The sequence below is a fragment of the Chanodichthys erythropterus genome, chromosome 13 (genome assembly GCF_024489055.1).
Source record: "Chanodichthys erythropterus isolate Z2021 chromosome 13, ASM2448905v1, whole genome shotgun sequence".
In the NCBI taxonomy this organism is placed as follows: domain Eukaryota; kingdom Metazoa; phylum Chordata; class Actinopteri; order Cypriniformes; family Xenocyprididae; genus Chanodichthys; species Chanodichthys erythropterus.
The window spans coordinates 36056294-36078677 of NC_090233.1; the positions used below are offsets into that span (position 1 = coordinate 36056294).

The window sequence follows — 22384 nt, forward strand, 5'->3', positions numbered from 1 at the left end:
TTAATATATACAGTACAGTCCAAAAGTTTGGAACCACTAAGATTTTTAATGTTTTTAAAAGAAGTTTTGTCTGCTCACCAAGGCTACATTTATTTAATTAAAAATACAGTAAAAAACAGTAATATTGTGAAATATTATTACAATTTAAAATAACTGTGTACTATTTAAATATATTTGACAAAGTAATTTATTCCTGTGATGCAAAGCTGAATTTTCAGCATCGTTACTCCAGTCTTCAGTGTCACATGATCCTTCAGAAATCATTCTAATATGCTGATTTGCTGCTCAATAAACATTTATGATTATTTTCAATGTTGTGTACTTTTTTTTCAGGATTCCTTGATGAATAGAAAGTCCAAAAGAACAGCATTTATCTGAAATACAAAGCTTCTGTAGCATTATACACTACCGTTCAAAAGTTTAGGGTCAGTAAGAATTTTTATTTTTATTTCTTTGAAAAGAAATTAAAGAAATTAATACTTTTATTCAGCAAGGATGCATTAAATCAATCAAAAGTGGCAGTAAAGACATTTATAATGTTACAAAAGATTAGATTTCAGATAAACACTGTTCTTTTGAACTTTCTATTCATCAAATAATCCTGAAAAAAAATATTGTACACAAATATTTTGTACAATTGTACACATTAAATGTTTCTTGAGCAGCAGATTATCATATTAGAATGATTTCTAAAGGATCATGTGACACTGAAGACTGGAGTAATGATGCTGAAAATTCAGCTTTGCCACCACAGGAATGAATTACTTTGTGAAATATATTCAAATAGAAAACAGCTATTTTAAATTGTAATAATATTTCACAATATTACTGTTTTTACTGTATTTTTAATTAAATAAATGTAGCCTTGGTGAGCAGATGAAACTTCTTTTAAAAACATTAAAAATCTTAGTGGTTCCAAACTTTTGTACTGTACTGTGTGTATATATATATATATATATATATATATATATATATATATATATATATATATATATATATATATATATATATATATATATATATATATATATATACTTTAATTTTGTAAGTTACCTGTATTTTTTGGAGTTATTATTACTTAATCAAAACAACCCAACTGCAGTTTGATTGATATTACTTGGAATGCACAATAAAAAAAACATGTTTTGTGAGAATTATGAGTTATCTGTTTTTGCAAATGAACTTGTCATACACACAGGCACACGCACACACACACACACACACACACACACACACACACACACACACACACACACACACACACACATATATATATATATATATATATATATATATATATATATATATGCACCGTTACACCGGCAGTTTAGTTCACACAAAACAGTCTTCTTAAACAGGACACCACTGAATGGCTCCGAAGCGAAAGACAGAGTGCGATTGCATCTGCTTCCTATTTATATACACCTGTCGGGGGCGGTGCGCATTATGCAAATATCGCACGCCAATTCCATTGGCTTGTTTTAGTTTACACGAAGCTGATAGGGCTCTCTAAGCGATATCCCAATTCGTCGGTCACTACTGACGTACGTCGAACGTGACCGACTGAAAGGGAACAATGAAGAGACAACGATAAACAAAGTGCTAAAAAGGGCTTTATTTTTAATTTTGTGATTGGTTACAAAGTGATTTATGGCAGTATGTTCAGGTACGATTCATCAGTCTAACACACATGTACATAGACTAGTAATTTCCAAGCACACTATATTATATGTGTATATATATATATATATATATATATATATATATATATATGTGTGTGTGTGTGTGTGTGTGTGTGTGTGTGTGTGTGTGTGTGTGTGTGTGTGTGTGTGTGTGTGTGTGTGCGTGTGCCTGTGTGTATGACAAGTTCATTTGCAAAAACAGATAACTCATAATTCTCACAAAACATGTTTTTTTATTGTGCATTCCAAGTAATATCAATCAAACTGCAGTTGGGTTGTTTTGATTAAGTAATAATAAACTCGGTGCTACAGCGAGGTCGCGAGCTCCCGAGGATCCGAGCTATAGCTCTCAACTGCTGTTTTCACAGCACACGCCTAGAGTGAAAGAGTGTGTGTTGCGATTTGGGCCGGTTCCTCGGTGTGTCCAGGGAGTGGTGTACCTGGCACATCGCGTCACTCCCTGTGTGCTTCGGCACGAGCGAGTTGACTGTTTCCCCTTCTAAAAGAGCTTTACAGACAAACCCTGACAGTATGTCATTTCGTCTGTGCGTTACTGGGTGCGGTCGTTCCCTGGTCCCTGCTGATGGGCACAATCGTTGCATCTCGTGTTTGGGCATTCTGCACGCTGAAGCAGCTTTTGTGGATGGTTCATGTTCCCATTGCGGGAACATGACTGTCGCGGTGCTGAGGTCGAGACTCTCCTTCCTGAAGTCTCAGGAAGCGGGGGTCCCCTCCCCTATGCCCCGTTCGACCGTTTTTTCCGGCCCGGGCCGGAATGACGGTTCGGCGGTGTATAGGAAGGGTGACCTGAGGATTACGGTCAGGGCTCCCCTGCCGAGCGGAAACGCTCCTCGGGCCCCTGCCGCCTCATCAGCACCGCAACCCATCGTGCCACCGTTGGTTTCCGCTGGGCCCTCTACGGACTGTCCAGCCGTTACCTTTGGTGTGCCGGCGGCGGATCGGATGTCGATCGCTGCATCGGAAGGTGAGTCCTCGGGGGAGGAAGATTCGGACGCGCTGCCGCCCGGGACGGTAGCGTTGCCCGAGTCGGATCCCGAGCTCATGGCTGTTCTCTCCTGGGCCGCCTTGTGTGTCGGGCTTGAGTGGAACCCTCCACCCTGTCCCGGCCCATCTCGGTTGGACGATTGGTACTTGGGGGGGGGGTCGCGCTACATCAACCGTCAAGGTGGTCTACGCTCCCGTCGCATGTCGCAACTCGCCCGCCTGCAGTGGCAGGTCTTTGGACGGGGCCTCAGCTACATTGGCATATCAATTGCCTCGAGTTGCTAGCGGTACGTCTTGCGCTGGCCCGCTTCAAGAAGCTGTTGTCAGGCAAGCACGTTCTAGTCCGCTCAGACAGCACTGTGGCTGTTGCGTACATCAACCGTCAAGGTGGTCTACGCTCCCGTCGCATGTCGCAACTCGCCCGCCATCTCTTGTTGTGGAGTCAGAAGTATCTGAGGTCCCTTCGGGCCACTCATGTCCCAGGTGTGCTCAACCGTGCAGCCGACGAGCTGTCACGGCAGCCTCCACTTGCGGGCGAGTGGCGGCTCCACCCCCAGGCGGTCCAGCTGATTTGGCAGCATTTCGGCGAGGCCCAGGTAGACCTGTTTGCCTCCCCGGAAACTGCCCACTGCCAGTGGTTTTATTCCCTGACCGGCGGCACGCTCGGCACGGATGCCCTGGCACACAGCTGGCCCCCGGGTCTGCGCAAATATGCGTTTCCCCCAGTGAGCCTTCTCGCACAACTCCTGTGCAAGGTCAGGGAGGACGGGGAGCAGGTTCTGTTAGTGGCTCCATACTGGCCCACTCGGACCTGGTTCTCAGACCTCATTCTCCTCGCGACAGCCCCTCCCTGGCCGATTCCTCTGAGGAAGGACCTCCTGACTCAGAGACGGGGCACCCTGTGGCACCCGCGTCCCGATCTATGGAACCTCCACGTGTGGTCCCTGGACGGGATGCGGAGGTTCTGAGTGATCTCCTGCAAGCGGTCGTAGACACCATCACTTCCGCTAGAGCTCCTTCCACTAGGAGTCTCTACGCGTTGAAGTGGAACCTGTTCGTCGAATGGTGCGCCTCTCGCAGAGAGGACCCCCGATCATGTTCGGTCAGATCCGTGCTTTCCTTCCTGCAAGATGGGTTGGAGCGAAGGCTGTCTCCCTCCACCCTCAAGGTGTATGTTGCCGCTATCGCCGCACATCACCACGCAGTTGAGGGTCCCTGAAGAGGGTAGGGGATCTGCATGCATTTTCGGTCGACGAAACGTGCCTAGAATTCGGGCCCGGTGATTCTCACGTCATCCTGAGACCCCGGCCTGGATACGTGCCCAAGGTTCCTACCACTCCCTTCAGAGATCAGGTAGTGAACCTGCAAGCGCTGCCCTCGGAGGAGGCAGACCCAGCCCTAGCTTTGCTCTGTCCCGTCCGCGCTCTGCGCGTTTACGTGGACAGAACGCGAAGCTTCAGGACCTCAGATCAGCTCTTCATCTGTTACGGAGGCCAGCAGAAGGGAAAGGCTGTCTCCAAGCAGAGGATGGCCCACTGGATAGTGGATGCCATCGCCTTGGCGTACGAATCCCAGGGCGTGCCTTGCCCGCTCGGGTTGAGAGCCCACTCCACCAGAGGGGTGGCCCCTTCCTGGGCGCTGGCTCATGGCGCCTCGCTGACAGATATCTGTAGAGCTGCGGGCTGGGCGACACCAAACACGTTCGCTAGGTTTTATAGCCTACGTGTAGAGCCGGTATCCTCACGTGTACTCGCATCCACTAGTCGGTAGACGTGTTGTACCCACTCTAAGTGTCGGCTTGCAATGCCATTCCCGCCACTGGCCGGATACGTGCATACTTTCACTCCAGTCGTGTTCCCCGCCTGGCGAACCCTGTCGAGTTCCTCCGCCTCCCCCTTCGGCTCGGACATTGCGGAGTGTCTGATGCCAGGCCTACATCCGTCGCTGACGCTGTCTGTTGGCTGGGGCCCATATGTCGTGACCCCTCTACGTGAGCGGTCCCATATGTGTAATTTCCACGGTTTAAAACTCCCTACGGGCCGAGTCCGTGTCTTTCCCTTAGCAGAGCCAGCTCTGCTGTCACCTGTCAGATGAGTCTCCCCCTACCAGGTGGAGCCATCCCAGGGACTCCATATGCGTACTGCCCCCCGGGCCAGTCCATATGTGTATTCCCACGTAAACTCCTCCCCCATTGGGTAGGTAGTGGTCTCCGCAGCGTCCCTTACGGGTTCGCTTCCCCAGTGTGTCTAGTTTACTTAGTGGGTATTAGACAGACAGCAGTAGACTCTCTCGGTGTAAGCTCGCCCCCTTCACCGCCAGCCGGTGCTATGGGCGGCTGAGCTTGCGCTGGGCACTGGAAGGGGTTTCGTAACTGTGGCACTTTAGTTGGGATCCCAATTCGTCGGTCACTACTGACGTACGTCGAACGTGACCGACTGAAAGGGAACGTCTCGGTTACGTATGTAACCCTCGTTCCCTGAAAGAGTACGTCCCGTCGCCACAGTTTCTGTACCCTCGCTGTAGCGCGGACACCAGTTGTCTCCTCAGCGAAAAACAGAGTGCGATTGCATCTGCTTCCTATTTATATACACCTGTCGGGGGCGGTGCGCATTATGCAAATATCGCACGCCAATTCCATTGGCTTGTTTTAGTTTACACAAAGCTGATAGGGCTCTCTAAGCGATATCCCAATTCGTCGGTCACTACTGACGTACGTCTCCGTTCCCTCCTTCAGGGAACGAGGGTTACATACGTAACCGAGACGTTTTCATGACTGATCATTGGTGTCAGTGTTGAATGTTTCAGCCACCTTTCTCACATTCCTTGTTGTTTGACTGCCAAGGCTCCAGCTATGTTGCAGCCATCAGATTGCCAATTAGAAGCTTGGAGCTTGAGAAAACCAATGTGCATCAGATGGTCAGTGAATGGTCTGTGGGTTGGCCATTTGAGAGTAGCCCCTCCCCGCTTCCTCCTCTGTGTTGTTCAGTATACATGTGTTAATCATGTACTGGGGAGAGATCAAGCATATAGTGGAGCCAGTAGAGGTGGCTAGGAGCTCATCTTTTGACAGCAGATGCAAAAAGCTTCTGACAGCATATAATTTATTATAGGGAAGCCTAAAATTAACTATTTAATACCTTTATGAACAAGCTATAACAGAGGTTAAATTGGTGCTGTGGGTAATGTGCACCGACTGCAGCCCTCTACAGTGCGATTTCACACTAGGCGACTAAAAAACATCTTTAATTAGCCAATGGCTAGTAAATTTCCAAAGCCCTCCCGTGGTGTCTCACGGCATGTAAAGAGAATTGACGTGCTAGATCTTGCTAAATGCAGGGCTCAAAAATAAGGACTGCCCAATGGCCAAGAGTTAACTGTTTTGATTAGGCCTAACTTTAATAAGGATTCATCGATATTTAATTTTTACAGTGAAGACTATGCAGTGTTATTTTACATTTGATTACTTTATTCAATTTTTGTAACTAATGTACCTAATCTGTATTTAACTACTGTTCGATCTACCTGAATAACCTGAAAAGGTTTCACTGCCAACTAAACTGACAAGCTTTTGAATAGGCATTTGAAAAATAACTTTACTAAATGCATAAATATGTCATGGACAATTTCAGGTGGTTTTCTGTTGATTTCCTCTGTGCATTTAAGTAGACAATTTACTCATGTCTAAGTAAATATTAGAGAATTTGAATATCGTGATATTCATAAAAATTATTAAAATCTTGAAGTCATTGAGAAGGCATGGAAATATTTATAGTGAATAATCTAAAAGATCTAAAATATGTGTACTGTATTATATGCTAGCCTATTAGTAATTACAATAAATTTTGTCATTTTCTGAGGGAGTATCAGATTGGATTTCCTTCAGAGAGAGACTGCGGCACACGCATCATGTTAGTTTTCTTTATTTTGCAAAAAGCACAACATTTTGTTTTTACTCTTAGTGTACACAAATAAAAAAACACATTTCACAGATTCGAATGGTATATAACTCTTAATTGATAGAGTATTTTTAGTCTCTTTCACACTGGTAAGAAAAAAACTGAGGTGGTATCGCCACCGACTCCAGAGTGTTAAGACGTGGGATTTTAATTTTTTATTTAAATTTTTATTTAAAAAGTACCTGTGCACAGTACAAATACAATGAAATAGGAGGCTAAGTAGAGGTAGAGTGAAAAAAGAGAATGTTAATTTATATTTTGTAAGTAGACGGTATCTCCATCCATTTCCTTAACCCCTCCTCAAGCCTGGGTCTCCATGGCGATGATCTTTGTCAGATATGACCCCCAGAGATGTCTGACTAGCTTCAGGTTTATGTAGAAAGTGTGTGTTTGTGTGTGTTTACCATTTTGGGAGCGCTGAGAAATGCCACCAGCAAGAAATATTCTTAGCTGACCTGCGCTTGACTTTCATGTTTACGGACTGTGTTTGTGTGTGTGCGCTGTCAGCTTTTATTTTAGGCAGTATCAGGACTTTGACACGTTTGTGCAGTTGCTCAGGGCAAGAGCTTTCTCTTGCTGCAGATCTGATTCTCCTCAGAAGAATTTGCGTGTGTTTGTGTGTGTGTGTGTGGGAGAGAATCGTTCAGTGCAGGAAGTGACTCTGGCAATTGAGAGAGATGGATGAGGGAACGTCAACTCTTGCTGTGTGTGTGTGTGTATGTGTGACTATTTTAGAGAGAATCAGCGCAGGAAGTCTGCAGTGATAATCTGAAGATGGATGAATGAATATTATCCACTGTGTGTAGATACAGTTTGTGTGTGTGTGAGAGAGAGAAAATATGATACGTCTCTACAGGCTGCCTGTAATATTGCACGGTTCCCAGCAGTCAAATCATGTTAATGTTATTGTTGACAATATTTAGAAGCAAATATTTTAAAATCTTCAAACATTCGTATTAGTGTGTCGGTGTCATATGCACATGGCACTTGAATGGTGCAGTCCCACTCTACAATATTAACTTTAATTCAGTTTAACTTAATTCAGTTCAGACTTTAGTTGTAAACCTTATTTTGGGCAAATGATGCAATGCAAGGAGATTAATGTGTCGGTTGGCAAACATGAAAAATTAAAAGCAAGGTTGGTGCATAATTGAACACAGGAAATTATGCAACTAATAGTGCAGTTAAAGAATAAAGTTTAAAAAGTCATTGCACATAGATCAAAGAAAATATTACATTCAATTATAAATAAATAACAGCGGTTAAACCATAAGTAATAAATGCATAAAATAAAGTTTACAAATAAATACATATGAATAAGAAAAACAGATCAAATGGTGTGCTAAAAATGTTAATGTTTTGATTAAAATCATCAAGAGTGTGATTTCTTTTAACAGGCATTGGAGAGCATTGAGTTTTACTACTGACTGCTGGGACGCCAGTGTTAGGAGACCTAAGAGACCCCTTTGAAACGATCCTCACAAGCTTATTAGATATGGATTTAGGTGCAAACCCATTAAGGGATCTGTACACCGGTAACAGAAATTTGAAATCAATCCTAAAATTTACGAGAGGCCAATGAAGGGAATTTAAGACATGCGTAATGTGTGCTTTCATTCTGCTCTCTGTCAGCGCTCGTGCTGCAGCATTAATTTGTAGTCTAGCCGGCGTTCTCGGGAAGAGCAGACAGGAGAGCATTGCAGCAGTCCAGACATGCATCAATCTCTCAGCATCTGCTTGAGAGAGAAGCGCTTGGACTGTGTTTCTTAGCTGATAAAAAGCAGTTTAAGTGGCCCGCCTGATGTGGACCTTAAAATTCAAATCCGTGCAGAACGATACACAGAGGATTTTAACGTGAGACTTAGTATTCAAGAGAGGATTTTCGCATTGTAGACAGTTTCACTCTCCGCCCTTTATCCCTGACTAAGAGCCCTTCGATTTTCTCTTTGTTTAGTTTGGGAAAGTTCAGTGACACCGAGTGTTAATACTGTCCATACATTGATCCATCTCTACATTGAGCTGTCGAAACATCAACACATAAACCATTCTTGACTATATGGCTAAAATGAATGGTTGATACAGAGATGCGCAGTTGTGTATCAGCAGCAGGAGTATGAAAATCAATCCAGACTGAGTTAGTTTGGCCACCCTCAGTGTCAGAGTCAAATATAAGCATTTATACCACAAGCTAAAAAACATCTGTTTTGTAGCTAAAGACTGATGCCATAGGAAAACTTGTAGTGTTAACATTAGTATTTTAGAAAATACCATTAGATTATGACATATGCTCTTGACAGTGAACGTGACTTAACCTTCACAGTCCAAATCGGTGTCAACACTGTTTTTAGGGGAGGAAGTGTTTTCCACTATCTACTGCAAACTCTCATTCAGGTTTGGTTCCAGTCAGGTATGGACCACCCATTTTTCATGATCCAGACTATTCCTGATGGGTGACTAGGGTAAAAGTACCTATTGAGCTCACCAAAATCTACACTGAGACATTTTTAGTGCACAGGATATTGATTTCAGTACAAGAAGTTATGTTCAAATAAAATATTAATCTCTCACACAATAATATTTTATAATTTTATTTTAAATGACAAAAGCATTTCAATTAAGATGTACGTCATTAAATGCAAAAAGTCTGGCTGTGCTTAATGTACCCTTTTCATTTTTGTACCCTTTAAGCACACCCCTGTTGCCATTAAGCTCATAATATGTTTTATTTAAAAAATAAATTCTTGTTTATTTTAAACAACCTTTTTAAAGAATTGATAAATGTTTTATTTGAAGGTACAGAGTCAATTACACACACACACAAAAAAAAAACGGAACACTAAAATCAAGCAACAAGGCATTCAATTTGATATAATTCATGACCGGTGTTTTGCTCTATCCTCTGTGCTTCTGCATTCATCATTACGTCATGCATCAAGTCAGAGTTCGCTCCTTCATCGTGAATTGTTGTGTACAGCCATCTGTCAGAAGCTAGTTATTTTTTTATTTTTAAATTTTTAAATATGGATATTTTTCTTAAACAAAAGCATCGCTTCGCTTCAGAAGGCCTTTATTAATCCCCAGAGCCATGTGGATATCTTTTATGATGGATGGTTGCACTTTTTTGGGCTTCAAAATCTCATCCTCTATTTACTGTCATTATAAAGCTGTGAAGAGCCAGGACATTATTTAATATAACTCCAATTGTGTTCATCTGAAAGAAGAAAGTCATGTACACCTAGGATAGCTTGATGGTGAGAAAATCTAATTTTTGGGTGAACTAACCCTTTAAGGGTGTGAAAATAAGTTATTAATCATTTTATAAAGATTAACTTAAAGTGGCAACCATCAGTTAATATTTAAATTCTATGTTTATGAAGTATTTACATAGACATTTAATGTGGATGAGCTTAAAAGGAGCACACTGAGATTAATTGGAGCAGCAACAATTTTTAATTAATAAATATTACATTAAATTTAAAGGACAAGATTGTGATAAATAAATAATCTAGGTCACGTATTAAGTTTATGCATATTTTAATATGAACAACTATTATCAATATCTATGAAATGACACTTTTTCTTATTGATGTCACACTGAAGCAGTGTGATTTTCATAGTAGTGCGCCCTTTAAGCTCACCTAATAATAATATGAAGTCTTTAAAAATTGCAGCATTGTAAAACCACAGACCATCAATAAACTGTACATTTATAATATTATGGATTTAAAAGTACAAGCCAGTAATGCCTGACAAGTAATATATTAGTGTTGCAAATCTTATACAGCTAGTAAGCTAACTATGTTCTGTAGCACCTGCGCTATGTCGCTAAAACTGTCTTTTGGATCTTTTAACTGTAATTATTTTCCACATGCAGGTTCCAGGTTATAACATGTAAAATCTATACATTAATCTCTTAATTTTGCAGTAAGTTTATAACTAAAAATAATATACTTTGAATTAGAAAAAAATGTCCTCTTGAAATGCTAGTTAGATGGTACCTGGAAAAAAAATATTTTTGTATACAAGAGAATTCTTAATTAGACAGAATATGCAAAAATGTTCTTGACATAAAACTCAGATATGCTTCTGATATATCCCTAGTGAATATATCTTCAAAGACTTTGGGAGGGCTTTTCTTTTCCTACCTTACTGGAAGATACATACAACCAATACACTGATCTGAAGCACCTATAATGTAACATCAGTGTTTTATATAATTTAGCCAACTCAAGGACTCTTTACAGCAAAATAGGGTTCTTTTACGAAGGAGAGTTTTATTACTGTAACAACCTTTATTTTTTACCTGTTGCTCAGTGATAAAGGAAGAGCATCCTTGAACATAAACTGTGTAGTCTTGAGCACAAACCCAATTAGGAACACAATTGTGTGTACGTGCCTGGGTTCGCGCCCATGTTTGTGTCCCCTCTCGGCAGTTTGTTCTCCTACACTGTAATCATCATAATCGTCTGATTACAAAGACTTATTCAGCACTCCCATAAGAACCCTCCCCATCTGTCTGCTTCACGTGTACGTGGGTGTCTATGTCCCTTATTTGCCACACAAAGCTATATTTTGTCAGTGGCCTTAAACCCTCTTTACGTGTTACAGGAAGTTCCGTTTTGAACAAAAATGGTAGTAATAGTGTTCGATCGGTTTCCTCTGTTAGACTTCATATGGCTACGGTCTCATGAGAGCAGAGCGAGAGAGACAGATAAAGGGAGCGTTCACCACAGCCACTATTAACTAACAGACTATTAATTGTGTTTGCGTGCGAAGACGCTGTCTCCAGTCTGCAAATTCACCGCGCCTTCAATTGGCACTCGCTCTGGCACGACATCCAATCAGCAGGCAGCCTGCCAGAGACTGACAGGGATTTAACTCTCATACCCCTCCCACATCACTTAGTCATGCCGTGCATTTCCACATCAGCCAATTAGTAACCCATTACAAAAGCAATACAGAGTATACACACTAACGAGCATTTGATGGTAATATTTAACTTCTATTTCATCAATGTCAGGATGAGAGTGACTTTCTTTCTCTGTATGTCTCCCTCATGTCTGCTTCCCAGAAATTCTTTAACCTGTCTGGTCATTTTGCAAGCTCCTTCTATCCTTCTTCATTTCTTCATCTGTCCTCTCTCATCCTTCCCGCTTTCATTTTTCAGCCATGCTTCTGTTCCTATCTGTCCCCGTCTTCATCTTCGTTTGACTCCTCTTCTACCCCATACGGTCTATCGGTTCTCTTTCATCCAGCGTTCATCCGTTCCACCTCTCCTTTTCATCTGTCTCCTTTTAGCTGTGTCTCTCCTTTCTCTTTCTTTCTGTCTAACTGCATCTTGTTTTCCAGTGGCCCTCCCCTACCTGCGCACTCCTCTGTTGAACGCCGAATGTTCTTTTCAGGCGCAAAGGTCATGGAAAGGTCATGGTCAGCGTTTAGATTCTGGGAAGTAAAAGCTGAAAGAGAGCCACACTCTCTGGAGAGTGAGAGAGAGAGAGAGATTGTGTCAATGCTAGAGCACTGAAAAAGATGTATGCAGGGCAATTCGAGCACGATCTTGTCTGACTCCAATATTAGTTTCCCACTAATCCCTTTTCATGAAGATCTATGGGAGAGGTGGATACAGTCAGTAAGTTGTGTATTAAAATTTGTATGTGTTTTATGTGTATGTTAAATTTAATATGTTTAAAACTGTGCAATTAACACCTTTTTTCATTTTGCTGTCTTTGTTTTGTCAAGGAGGTCTGTAACCAGTGGTGTAGTCCTAAAAAAATAAGTGGTGTACTATTACCCAGGACAGCCCCCCCCCCCACCCCCCACCCAAAAAAAAAAAAAAAAAAAAAAAGTAACCACAACAGTAAATGTGTTTTATGTTGTTCACTAGTTTAACCTTCAATAGAATTCAAATGGATCGCACATTTTATCTTCAGTGTCGGGATGGCTCGTGGAAATCTTATCACACATTTGGAGCGTGATAAGATTCAAAGTAGCAGCCTAGTATGCTTATGATTCCCGCACCACTAATGCATTAAAGGTCCTATGACATGCTACTTTTTGGTTGCTTTTATATAGGACTAAGTGGTTCCTAGTACTGTATCTGAAGTCTCTTTCCCGAAATTCAGCCTTGGTGCAGAATTTCAGCCACTACAAGCCAGTCCCACAATAAACTTTCTTCAGGATGTGCTGTTTCAGGGTCTGTAACTTTAAATGCTAATGAGGAGGAGAGAGGCGGGGCAAGGTGGAGGGTGGGTGTGGCCTTAACCAGCTTGCGGCTATGGTACCATGCGCTAATGTTGACAGTGGATGTATCCAATGGTTTGTAGACACGCAGTCGTTCAAGCTTTCAGTTTGATCCAGAATCTGATCTGGATGTTGCAATTCTGCGGCTACAGCAGGACATTGTGTCTAGATACGGTACTTTAGTTGGTTTATGTATGCTGTTACAGTTATCATGTAGCTAATGCTAGCCTACATTTTTGGCTCTTCATGTAGCTCTGATATGCTATCGTATATATATATATATAAATTATCAGCTATAGACACTAACCAGCGCAACTAAATTAGTCCACTGCCATTATTACAAATACCTTTTCGGATAGGTGCCGTTGTGGAAAATGTGCTACCATGCCAACATCATTTATCTGTTTACATATTTTATATTTCATAAATCTTAAAAGTTTTTACAATCTTTTTACAATTACATCCAGCTCTGCAATCTGGAAATGTGGATATCGCGTGCGCTATAACAGCAGAATGGTTATTCAAACAACAAAGAAATGTACAACACTCGCGTTACAATGTGTATTCACACACATACTTCATGCTGTCTACCTTAACATTAGCGACAGTAACGTTAACTGGGCTGTATTGGCCCACATTGAGGAAACAGTCATCAGGTGAAATGTGTGGCACAGACATACAAAACTATGGTAAGCTGTATTGGCATATTACCAGAGAAAATAAAATTAACCCTCTGTTTCTTCATAGGTTTGGATGAAGGAACTAAAAAAATACTAAGGTGTTCATTTGTACATCCAGACACTGAGCAACTACCATGATTCACTCGTTTGCAAGCCATTATGTGTAAGGGGAGGTAACCTTTCCCCTTATGACGACATATGGGGGAGATTCCAGATTGGGTCATCTGAGCTTTCATTTTCTCAAACGCGAGAGAGAAATGCGCTCAATGAACCGCTCAAAACACAGAGCGGCTTTGATCAGAGATCTCTCACTGCAGCGCGAACACGCACTGTGAAGCCTGTTTTTTTTTAGCTGATGATCAGTGGGAAAAGGTAAAATGACAGAAGTGCTCATGCACCAATTACAACAAAGAATCGCCAGTTTACACAACAGCATTGGACGTACAGTTAAAGGGGAAGCTAACAGGGCAATATTTTATGGACGTTCAAAGCAAAAAACAAGTGGGTATATGCAAATACTGATCCTTAGAAGTCGTAATACGCAAACATCCATGAGCAAAAAGTAAGCATACAACATATGCGTGCGTATCGCCCTGACTACACCACTGTCTGTAACATAGAGACTGTTTGTCCACACTTGAAAAGTGTTATAATGTGCGTTGGAAAGAAACGTGTGGCAACCATTTTCTTAATCATTTTAAATAATAATAATAATAATCTTAATAATTCTTAAATAATATTTTGATTATAATAACAAATTGTTGGCCATATTGTGCAGCCCTACGAACAAGCGCAACAAACCTGGAGGTTTTTTTTTAAACTCAGAGTTTCCCCAAATCATGCAGCCATATTTTCCTATACATTTAAGATACGTATTGCATGTTATTATCCCATTAAAGTTATTGTTCTAAAAAAACAACAACATATAATTAATTACCTGTGTTACGTCAGTTTAAAATCTAAATGGTCAAACAACAAATATTTCAAAAATCAATATTTTAGACAACATTATTGCACTGCCTTTCTCTGTTGCTCTTTGTCAGCTTGAATCACTGTCGGAATGAGCATTTATGGTGACTATATATTGAGTGTTTTTTTGTTTGTTTGTTTTTTTCACAGAAATTCACTTTTTCCTCTGCGGTACAGTGACATTACTGTTTCAGGCACACAGAACTCATGACTCATTGATCATGAAATTTCTTAGCTATTTTCATGATTTGATTATATTTTAATTATTAGAATTTTAAATTATTATTTTTGACATCATTATTATTATTATGTTTGTTACAGCCTTAATAATCTGGACTGGTCATGAAAAAGCAATATTGGATTATATCTAATGAGAAGAACACCAGATGACTTTTACAACATCAATATAGCATATTTGTTAGATATCATTTTGTTTTCCTTAGAAGAACTGAATGCATTAAAACTGGATGTACTACACTGTCAAAGGAATCAATATATATTTACTTGGAGCTAAATTTGAGCTAATTCAGAATGTAAGATTGATTGGGTTAACTACAACAAAAAAGAAATTAATCCTAATGAATTATTTTAATGTATTGACTGGTGTACTGTATAGTGAGGCATGTTAATTCCATGATTTAATTGGCTTCATTACCGGGCGGTTGTATAACTCTCACTTGTTTTGAGTTTGTTTCTTTTTTCCACCAGTCTTTCACCCTTTTTATCTCCTCTCTTTTCCTCTATCTAAGCATCTCTTTATCTCTTCATCTCAACCTCCATCTATCTATCTATCCCTCTTCTCTTTCATTTGTCCTCTGAGACCTTCTCTCTTTTCTTGGTGGTCGATGAATGTTTGGCTAAAACATGGGGGTGGATTTGGAAAGTTTTTCTGTTTTGTTTTGTCCTTCATGCCTCTTTAAATATATTTCTACAGAGTTGCCGTTTGTTCTCTAGCTGTTTCATGTATCACTTTACAAAAAAATTGCAGTAGTGAAATGAAAGTTTAGAGTACATTTGAACTGCTGTTGTTTGTTTTCTGTTTCATTGCCTCTGTTTTTTTTCCTTTTTTCTTTGTGTGTTCGTGTGTGTGTAGTGTGCTTTGAGTGAGTTTATGAGATTTCTGAGTGTGTGATATTGTGAAGAGAATAGAGATGGACGAGAAGCTGTACCAATCTCTGGCGCGGCCCCACCCCGGCCTGGAGCTCAGTTACTCCAGCTCATCTGATGAAGAGGATGGTACCAACCTTCATCACAAACACTACAGAGAGGCGCACACCCGCCCCGATTATGAGCCTGACCGCAGATTTACCTACAACAGCCACAAAGTCCGCAGGAAACCCTTGGAGCAGCCCCAGAAAGGTAAGACCTCCTGTTTGTGTGTGTGTGTGTGTGTGTGTGTGTGTGTGTGTGTGTGTGTGTGTGTGTGTGTGTGTGTGTGTGTGTGTGTGTGTGTGTGTGTGTGTGTGTGTGTGTGTGTGCATTTATTTGTAACATTGTAACATTTGTAAGGGGCCGTTGCACTCACCACAACGACAAGGAAGTATCAGCAAAAGATAAATTTATTTCTAGCCCTTGCATGACTACTACTAGATATATTTATGGAGATGACAAATAAAAACCCGCCCTGTACAGCTATGGTCAGCTGTTCGACTGAGCTTTCGATGTTGTTACGGAAAGGCCGAAGCTGATCGGTTTGTTGTCACATGCTTGTCACATGGCCTGCGGTGCGCTTGCGGCATTCTGAAAAGTTGAATTGTTTTCATCTCGCCACGGCATAGGCACAGCTGGAAAAAACGAGCGCATCGCATTGCATACGCAGCTATTCCAATCGGGAGAGTGAGAGGCTCTGTCCACGCCCGAAAAACGTAAATAAGCTTGACAGTATGGGAGTTTTTCGGCTCCATAGACAGCCCAATCCGCAGGATTTGTCTAGCTACAGTCAGTGCGAAGGATGGCAACACCACCAACCTTTTTACCCACCTCCGTGTCCATCACCCTGTGGATTACGCCATTTTACAGAGAGTAAATTGCGATTATTTTACTATTCATGGAATGGGAAACGTTATATTTACCTGTTAACAGCAATTTTCATTTCATATATTTAAATAAAGGGTGATTCTTTTAATAAGCCTACCGCGTTTTCTTTACTCGTCTTATTCAGCATGATGTAGCTATGCATGCAGTTATATGCCCTCAGAATTCAAGATACCTGGGCATTTTTTTTGCCCTGACAATTTTTTGTCATTATATCATATTATAAGATGTAGTTGTTTTACAATATCACACGAGAAAAGTGCCGTTTTCCCCAAATCAGCAAAAATGCAATGTTCCTTCAACTTATTGTTAAATGAACAATGTGAGTTACATTTTAGACACAGTATTGTTAATGTTTTTTCCCCCCTTTATTTCGCCAATGAAAATTTCAAAATGATGAACAGCAGAACAAACCCCCGTGCAACAGAAATGTTTTTGTTATTCTGACTGAATTCATGTTTAGAACGAATTAATCCGAGCTTCGTTCCTGAATGAATCAGTCATTTGAACAAATCGGTTGACTCACTCACTCATTAAGACAGTGACTTGCTGCCACCTACTGGCGGTTTAGTTTAATTTCTTATTTAAGGGACATTTTAATTGAAAAGTTAAAATTTAAAAAAAAAAAATTATTGAAATATTTAAATATTGAATTAAATTTATGTAGACAAATTGTAAATGCTGTGTAAATATATTAATGCCACTTCTCATTCTGTGTCACCTCTGTATTGCAAAGATGGATTTTGTTGATAACAGCCATAATGTATAGGCTACTATGCTAGTATTAATTTTTAATTCTTCAGGTCTTAAAAAGCCTTACATTTGACTTTAAAAAATGTGCAGCAACCCTGAAAGAGAAAAACTAAATAAACAAAATAAAGTATTCTATAAATATCGCGATATATCGATATCGTGATTTTTTTGGCCACAATATCCATGATGTGAAAAATCTAACATCATGATATTAGTGTATACATTTGAAATAACGAACTTGCGCGCAAAAGTCGCGATTAAGAGATAGAGTTGTTGAAGTATATAGTTTAATTTAATATGTACAGCAGTTTCCTTCATATATTATGACCAACTTATATAACAAGAAATGGATGACAAATGAAATTGCCACAAGGATAAGTGTGCATGTGTTTATGAAAGAGAGATAGAGAGAGAGCATTAAATGATGACACATAATTAATTTCCCTCTACATTTAGCAGGGCACTAGAGCTGTTATTATAAGCATCTGACATCACATGAAAAGCTGCATTATCTAAAGTTGTTTTGTTTGTTGTTTTGATAGTTGCTTTAATGAAAGTGATTATATGGTGTGATTCTTTAGTAAGTAACAAAATTCTTTGAAAACTCACTGTAAACTGAAATGAGCCATCAACAGACACACACACCAAACATCAAACACGCTTGTCATTAAATAATAATGGGATGTGTGTTTTACTGTTGAATAATGATTTATAATTTAAATTTTAAAATAATTTTAAGAATATAATTTATTTCCCCCTTTATTCTTCTGTCTTTGATATTCTACAGTCATGGAGGCATTTTTGCTTGTCTGAGTCCCAAGGGTGAAATATTTCCATTAATTAAAGGATTCCCTATAACTAAGACACACCCGGGCAATGTTCCCTTTCATTTGTATTCTTGCTGAGTAGGACTTAGTTTGGTTGGACCATTTGGTCACCTGAACAGAAATGTGGCTAGATGTAGAGTATATGTTATTTTTGATTATAAATGAAAATTACATTAGCAAAAAAATTAAAAAGAATGATTACATATTATATAAATCGTTAAATATGTATGATTGAATAATATATAATTAATAAAAATATATGCTTAATAATAAATGATGTTATCCAGATGGCATACATATTAATTTTCTGTTGCGAAAAATAAATAAAAACAAGACAGAAAAATAATAATGCATGGCCTCTGTGGGTTTCTTTTCGCATAACAATTTATTAACTCAACTTTCCCCAGAAGATTTCTCATAGCTTTTTGTCCAAAAAAAAAAAAAAAATCAAAATCAAAGGATATGTGGAAAGTTGAAATGCAGCTGAATAGGGCTACACCCTATTAGTCAACCAAACGTTAGTCGATGAGAAGAGTCCTGGTCAAGCAAATTTTTGTTGGTCGCAGAAAAAAAAATCTTCATAGGAAGTGGAGAAATCACATAGTCTGTGGCTGACAAATCATAACTTAACTGGTCTTTATGGTAATTATGTCGGGCAGGAAATCCAAATGTTTGCCTATCATTCATCGACCTCAAACATCTTATCATTTGAAATGTAAGTAGTAGACTAACGTTAGCCACTTTACATGGCTGTTCGCTCTAATGTTAACCTTGATACATGTGCGCTATTATATATATATATATATATATATATATATATATATATATATTATATATATATATATATATATATATATATATATATGTTCGTTCGAATTGTGGAATTTAAATTAGTACAGCACTTACTGCATGACATGTTTAACTTAACGTGCATTTTTTTCTATAGGTGCAGCTATAATACTAGTGCGGAGATGAAGAGTCCACATTGTCAACTTCATCTTTGCAGTGACACTGACTCAGAAAACACTAGTTTATTAATAAATTATTAAAATGTTCAGACATTAGGTTTATTAATTAATTATTAAAATGTACTTTTGCAGGTGCTGCCACAGCAAGATTTTGTGTGCGCTTGAGTGCTTAATTTAAGTTTTAAAGGCTCAATTTTATGGTTTAGTATTTCTCTGTGATGTAGAACAATGTTAGCAATGTTACATACTAGGGGTGTAATGACGGGTATCTCACGAGACGAGACGAGACTCAAGATTGAGTTCACGAGACAAGACGAGATGGCGAAATACATGACTAGAAAAATAGTTTGCAGGTGTATTTGAAATGTTTTAACTAATCATCTTGTAATGAATGTCATTTCAGTTCTACTTTCTGAGTATGAATTATCATATGCAGTAAAAGACAACAATACTCAAGCACTGTAAAAGGTTTTGTCACTAACTCAACTGACTGACTTCTCTCCTGTATGATTTCAGTCTCTTTAGACCTCAGAACTGTACATAATTTATGAGCTTCTACAACTTTTGACCTCCTAACTGAACTCCTTTCCACAAACTGATCATAGAAATAAAAACAGTATAAATAAAAATGTTAACACTTTACAATAAGGTCTCATTTATTATCATTAATGTATTAACCAACATCAGCTAACAATGAGCAATATATTTCTACAGTATTTATTAATCTTTATGTTAGTTCATAAAAATAGTCATTCATTGTTAGTTCATGATAGCTCACAGTGCATTAACTAATGTTAACAAATGAAACCTTATTGTTTGTGCTTAATAAGATTAAGAGAAAACTGTTATTCGTTTTTATGGCAACACTTTACAATAAGTGCAACCATAATCACACTCTCTCAATATTCAAAGTGCAAATAAGACCAATTTTTTCTTTGATACAGAGCTAAGAGATGGTTACAACTACACTTCCCAGCCTAAAATAGCTTTTATACTGAGAATTATCTGTATGCATCAGAAAGCCACTTTCAAATGCGGGGTATTGAAATCACGTTTGAATACTTTCACTTTCCCGATCACGCATACTCTGTGAATATGGAGTGGCGGCAACCGTTATCCAACTGAATAACGAGGTGTTATGTATACGTAGTGGTGGCATATTCTTTCCTAATTTTCCTAATCGCTCTGTCATGGCAACATCACGAGACTACTTTTCGCCTCAACGAGAAATCTTGTCACATTTTAGTCTCGTGAGATCTCCTGACACGAGATCTCCTCACACCCCTATTACATACAATATTCTTTCTCAGCCCTTAAACCCCAACCATTTTCTGATGGCCACTCCCTCCTACCCCCAGTACATATTTAAGTAATCAATATCATAAGCATTCGACTAATCAATTTATGACTTAATTGAACGACTATGAAAACCTTTGTTCGGGGCCAGACCACTTAGCTGTAGTTCAAGAAAAATACATACATACATATCTACAGCGGCGGTTAAGCAGGTTACAGTGAGGCTTTTTGTTTGCTCTATGGAATTATTCAAATCTACATGCAGAACAAAACATTCCATTCTAGTTACCACGGAAACAGCTTTACAAATAGAGAGAGATGGAAATGGAGATAGAGAGAGAGAAAGGGAGAAATTGAGAGAGAGAGGTAAAGAAAGGTCTTTCACCCACTCCTTTTACCCTAGCTTTTTCCATCCATGTCTGCTTGCAGACGTGTGTGTGTGTGTGTGTGTGTGTGTGTGTGTGTGTGTGTGTGTGTGTGTGTGTGTGTGTGTGTGTGTGTGTGTGTGTGGGTCAGGCCGAGAAGCAGGGGGTCATGTTCTCAGTGAAGGACGGAGAAGTGCATCGTGGGCAATTAGTACTGAGATGATTAGAGCAGGGAGAGCAGTGAGAGGGGTCGCCACAGAGACAGGAGTCAGAGAGGTAGAGGAGAGGATTCTTAAGGACACTTGAGTAAAGAGCTCACTCCTTACACACACACAGATCTGAAAAATCACACTTCCTCTGCACACACACACACTTAGTGTTACACACTTCCGGGAAAGCCCATCAAGGGTCCATCACCTTCACCTCAACGAATGAAGAGAAGAGAAGAGATGAGAAGATATGAGGGCAAGAGATGAGTTGAGGAGAAGGGACAAGATGAGGTTGGAATAAGAAAAGAGATTAAATTAAATAAAAAGAGGCAACATGAGATGAAAAGATATTGAAGAAAGATATAGTAGCCTGCTATATGAATGTATACTTGCTCACAACACAAAGTTCCCAAAAAGACCAATCTATGGTAGTCGACATTGTAGTCAGGAATGGAAATACTAGTCGTTTACATTAAATCTAAATAATTTATCCCAGATCTTACATGCATTTGTTTTCTCCATATCACTCGCATGCAGGCACAGAGGAATGTCCATCTGGAAGAAGGCAGTATTTTGACTTGGGGAAAAACGCTTTTGTGCAGGCTTATTTCATGTCAAATTGGCATATAACAATTAGGCCTACTGGTGCAAAATTTTATATGGATTTAAAGGGGAAACATGAATCAAACTTTACAACAAAAGATCCTACATCATCCTAAACCAATATCCTAACGAATAGACTGCCCTTAAATAATGTAGTTGCTGGAACATGTCAATATTTTCCTGGATTTTGGTCGCCTAACATGTGCACAGGTACTTTACACAAACAAGACGCATGGTCAAACCTGATGTGCAAGGGGTGTTAACGGCAAGCAGATTTTAATTTGAAGAATTCTGTTTATAATAGGCTATTGAGTTTGTACATATTCATCCTGCACCTACTATTAATTCAGTTGATAATAATAATTCAGCTTAATGTAGAATGCAAAGCAAGCACATTGTATATATTTTTCAGCTGCATTCAGTGTGGGATTTGTCTTTGATTCATTTGACAATTTAAAATGGCCTACTGTAGGTTTGTTATAGTCAACTAATCGGTTACAAAATTTACACTTAAACTTTAATGAAATTAGTTGTGGCACACATCCCTAATGTAAATATACACTACCATTTTAAAGTTTGAGGTCAGTGAGATTTTTTAAAAGAAATTATTATTTCTGTTCAGCAAAGATGCATCGAATTGATCAAAGCTGACAGTAAACACTTAAAGGTGCCCTAGAACTTTTTTTTTTTAAAGATGTAATGTAAGTCTAAGGTGTCCCCTGAATGTGTCTGTGAAGTTTCAGCTCAAAATACCCCAGAGATTTTTTTTTATTAATTTTTTTAACTGCCTATTTTGG

The 22384-nt window shown here is 39.4% G+C and overlaps 1 protein-coding gene across 4 annotated transcripts in view; it reads left to right on the forward strand.

The window, feature by feature from the left end:
- tenm1 (teneurin transmembrane protein 1) overlaps positions 1-22384 on the forward strand; it is a 186616-nt gene that overhangs the window by 36346 nt on the left and 127886 nt on the right. For all 4 annotated transcript variants that reach the window (XM_067406084.1, XM_067406086.1, XM_067406087.1 and 1 more), the window contains exon 2: positions 15626-15891. In XM_067406084.1, the coding sequence (XP_067262185.1) occupies positions 15684-15891 (208 nt within the window). In that variant the 5' untranslated portion in view covers positions 15626-15683. The remainder of the gene's footprint in view (positions 1-15625; positions 15892-22384) is intronic.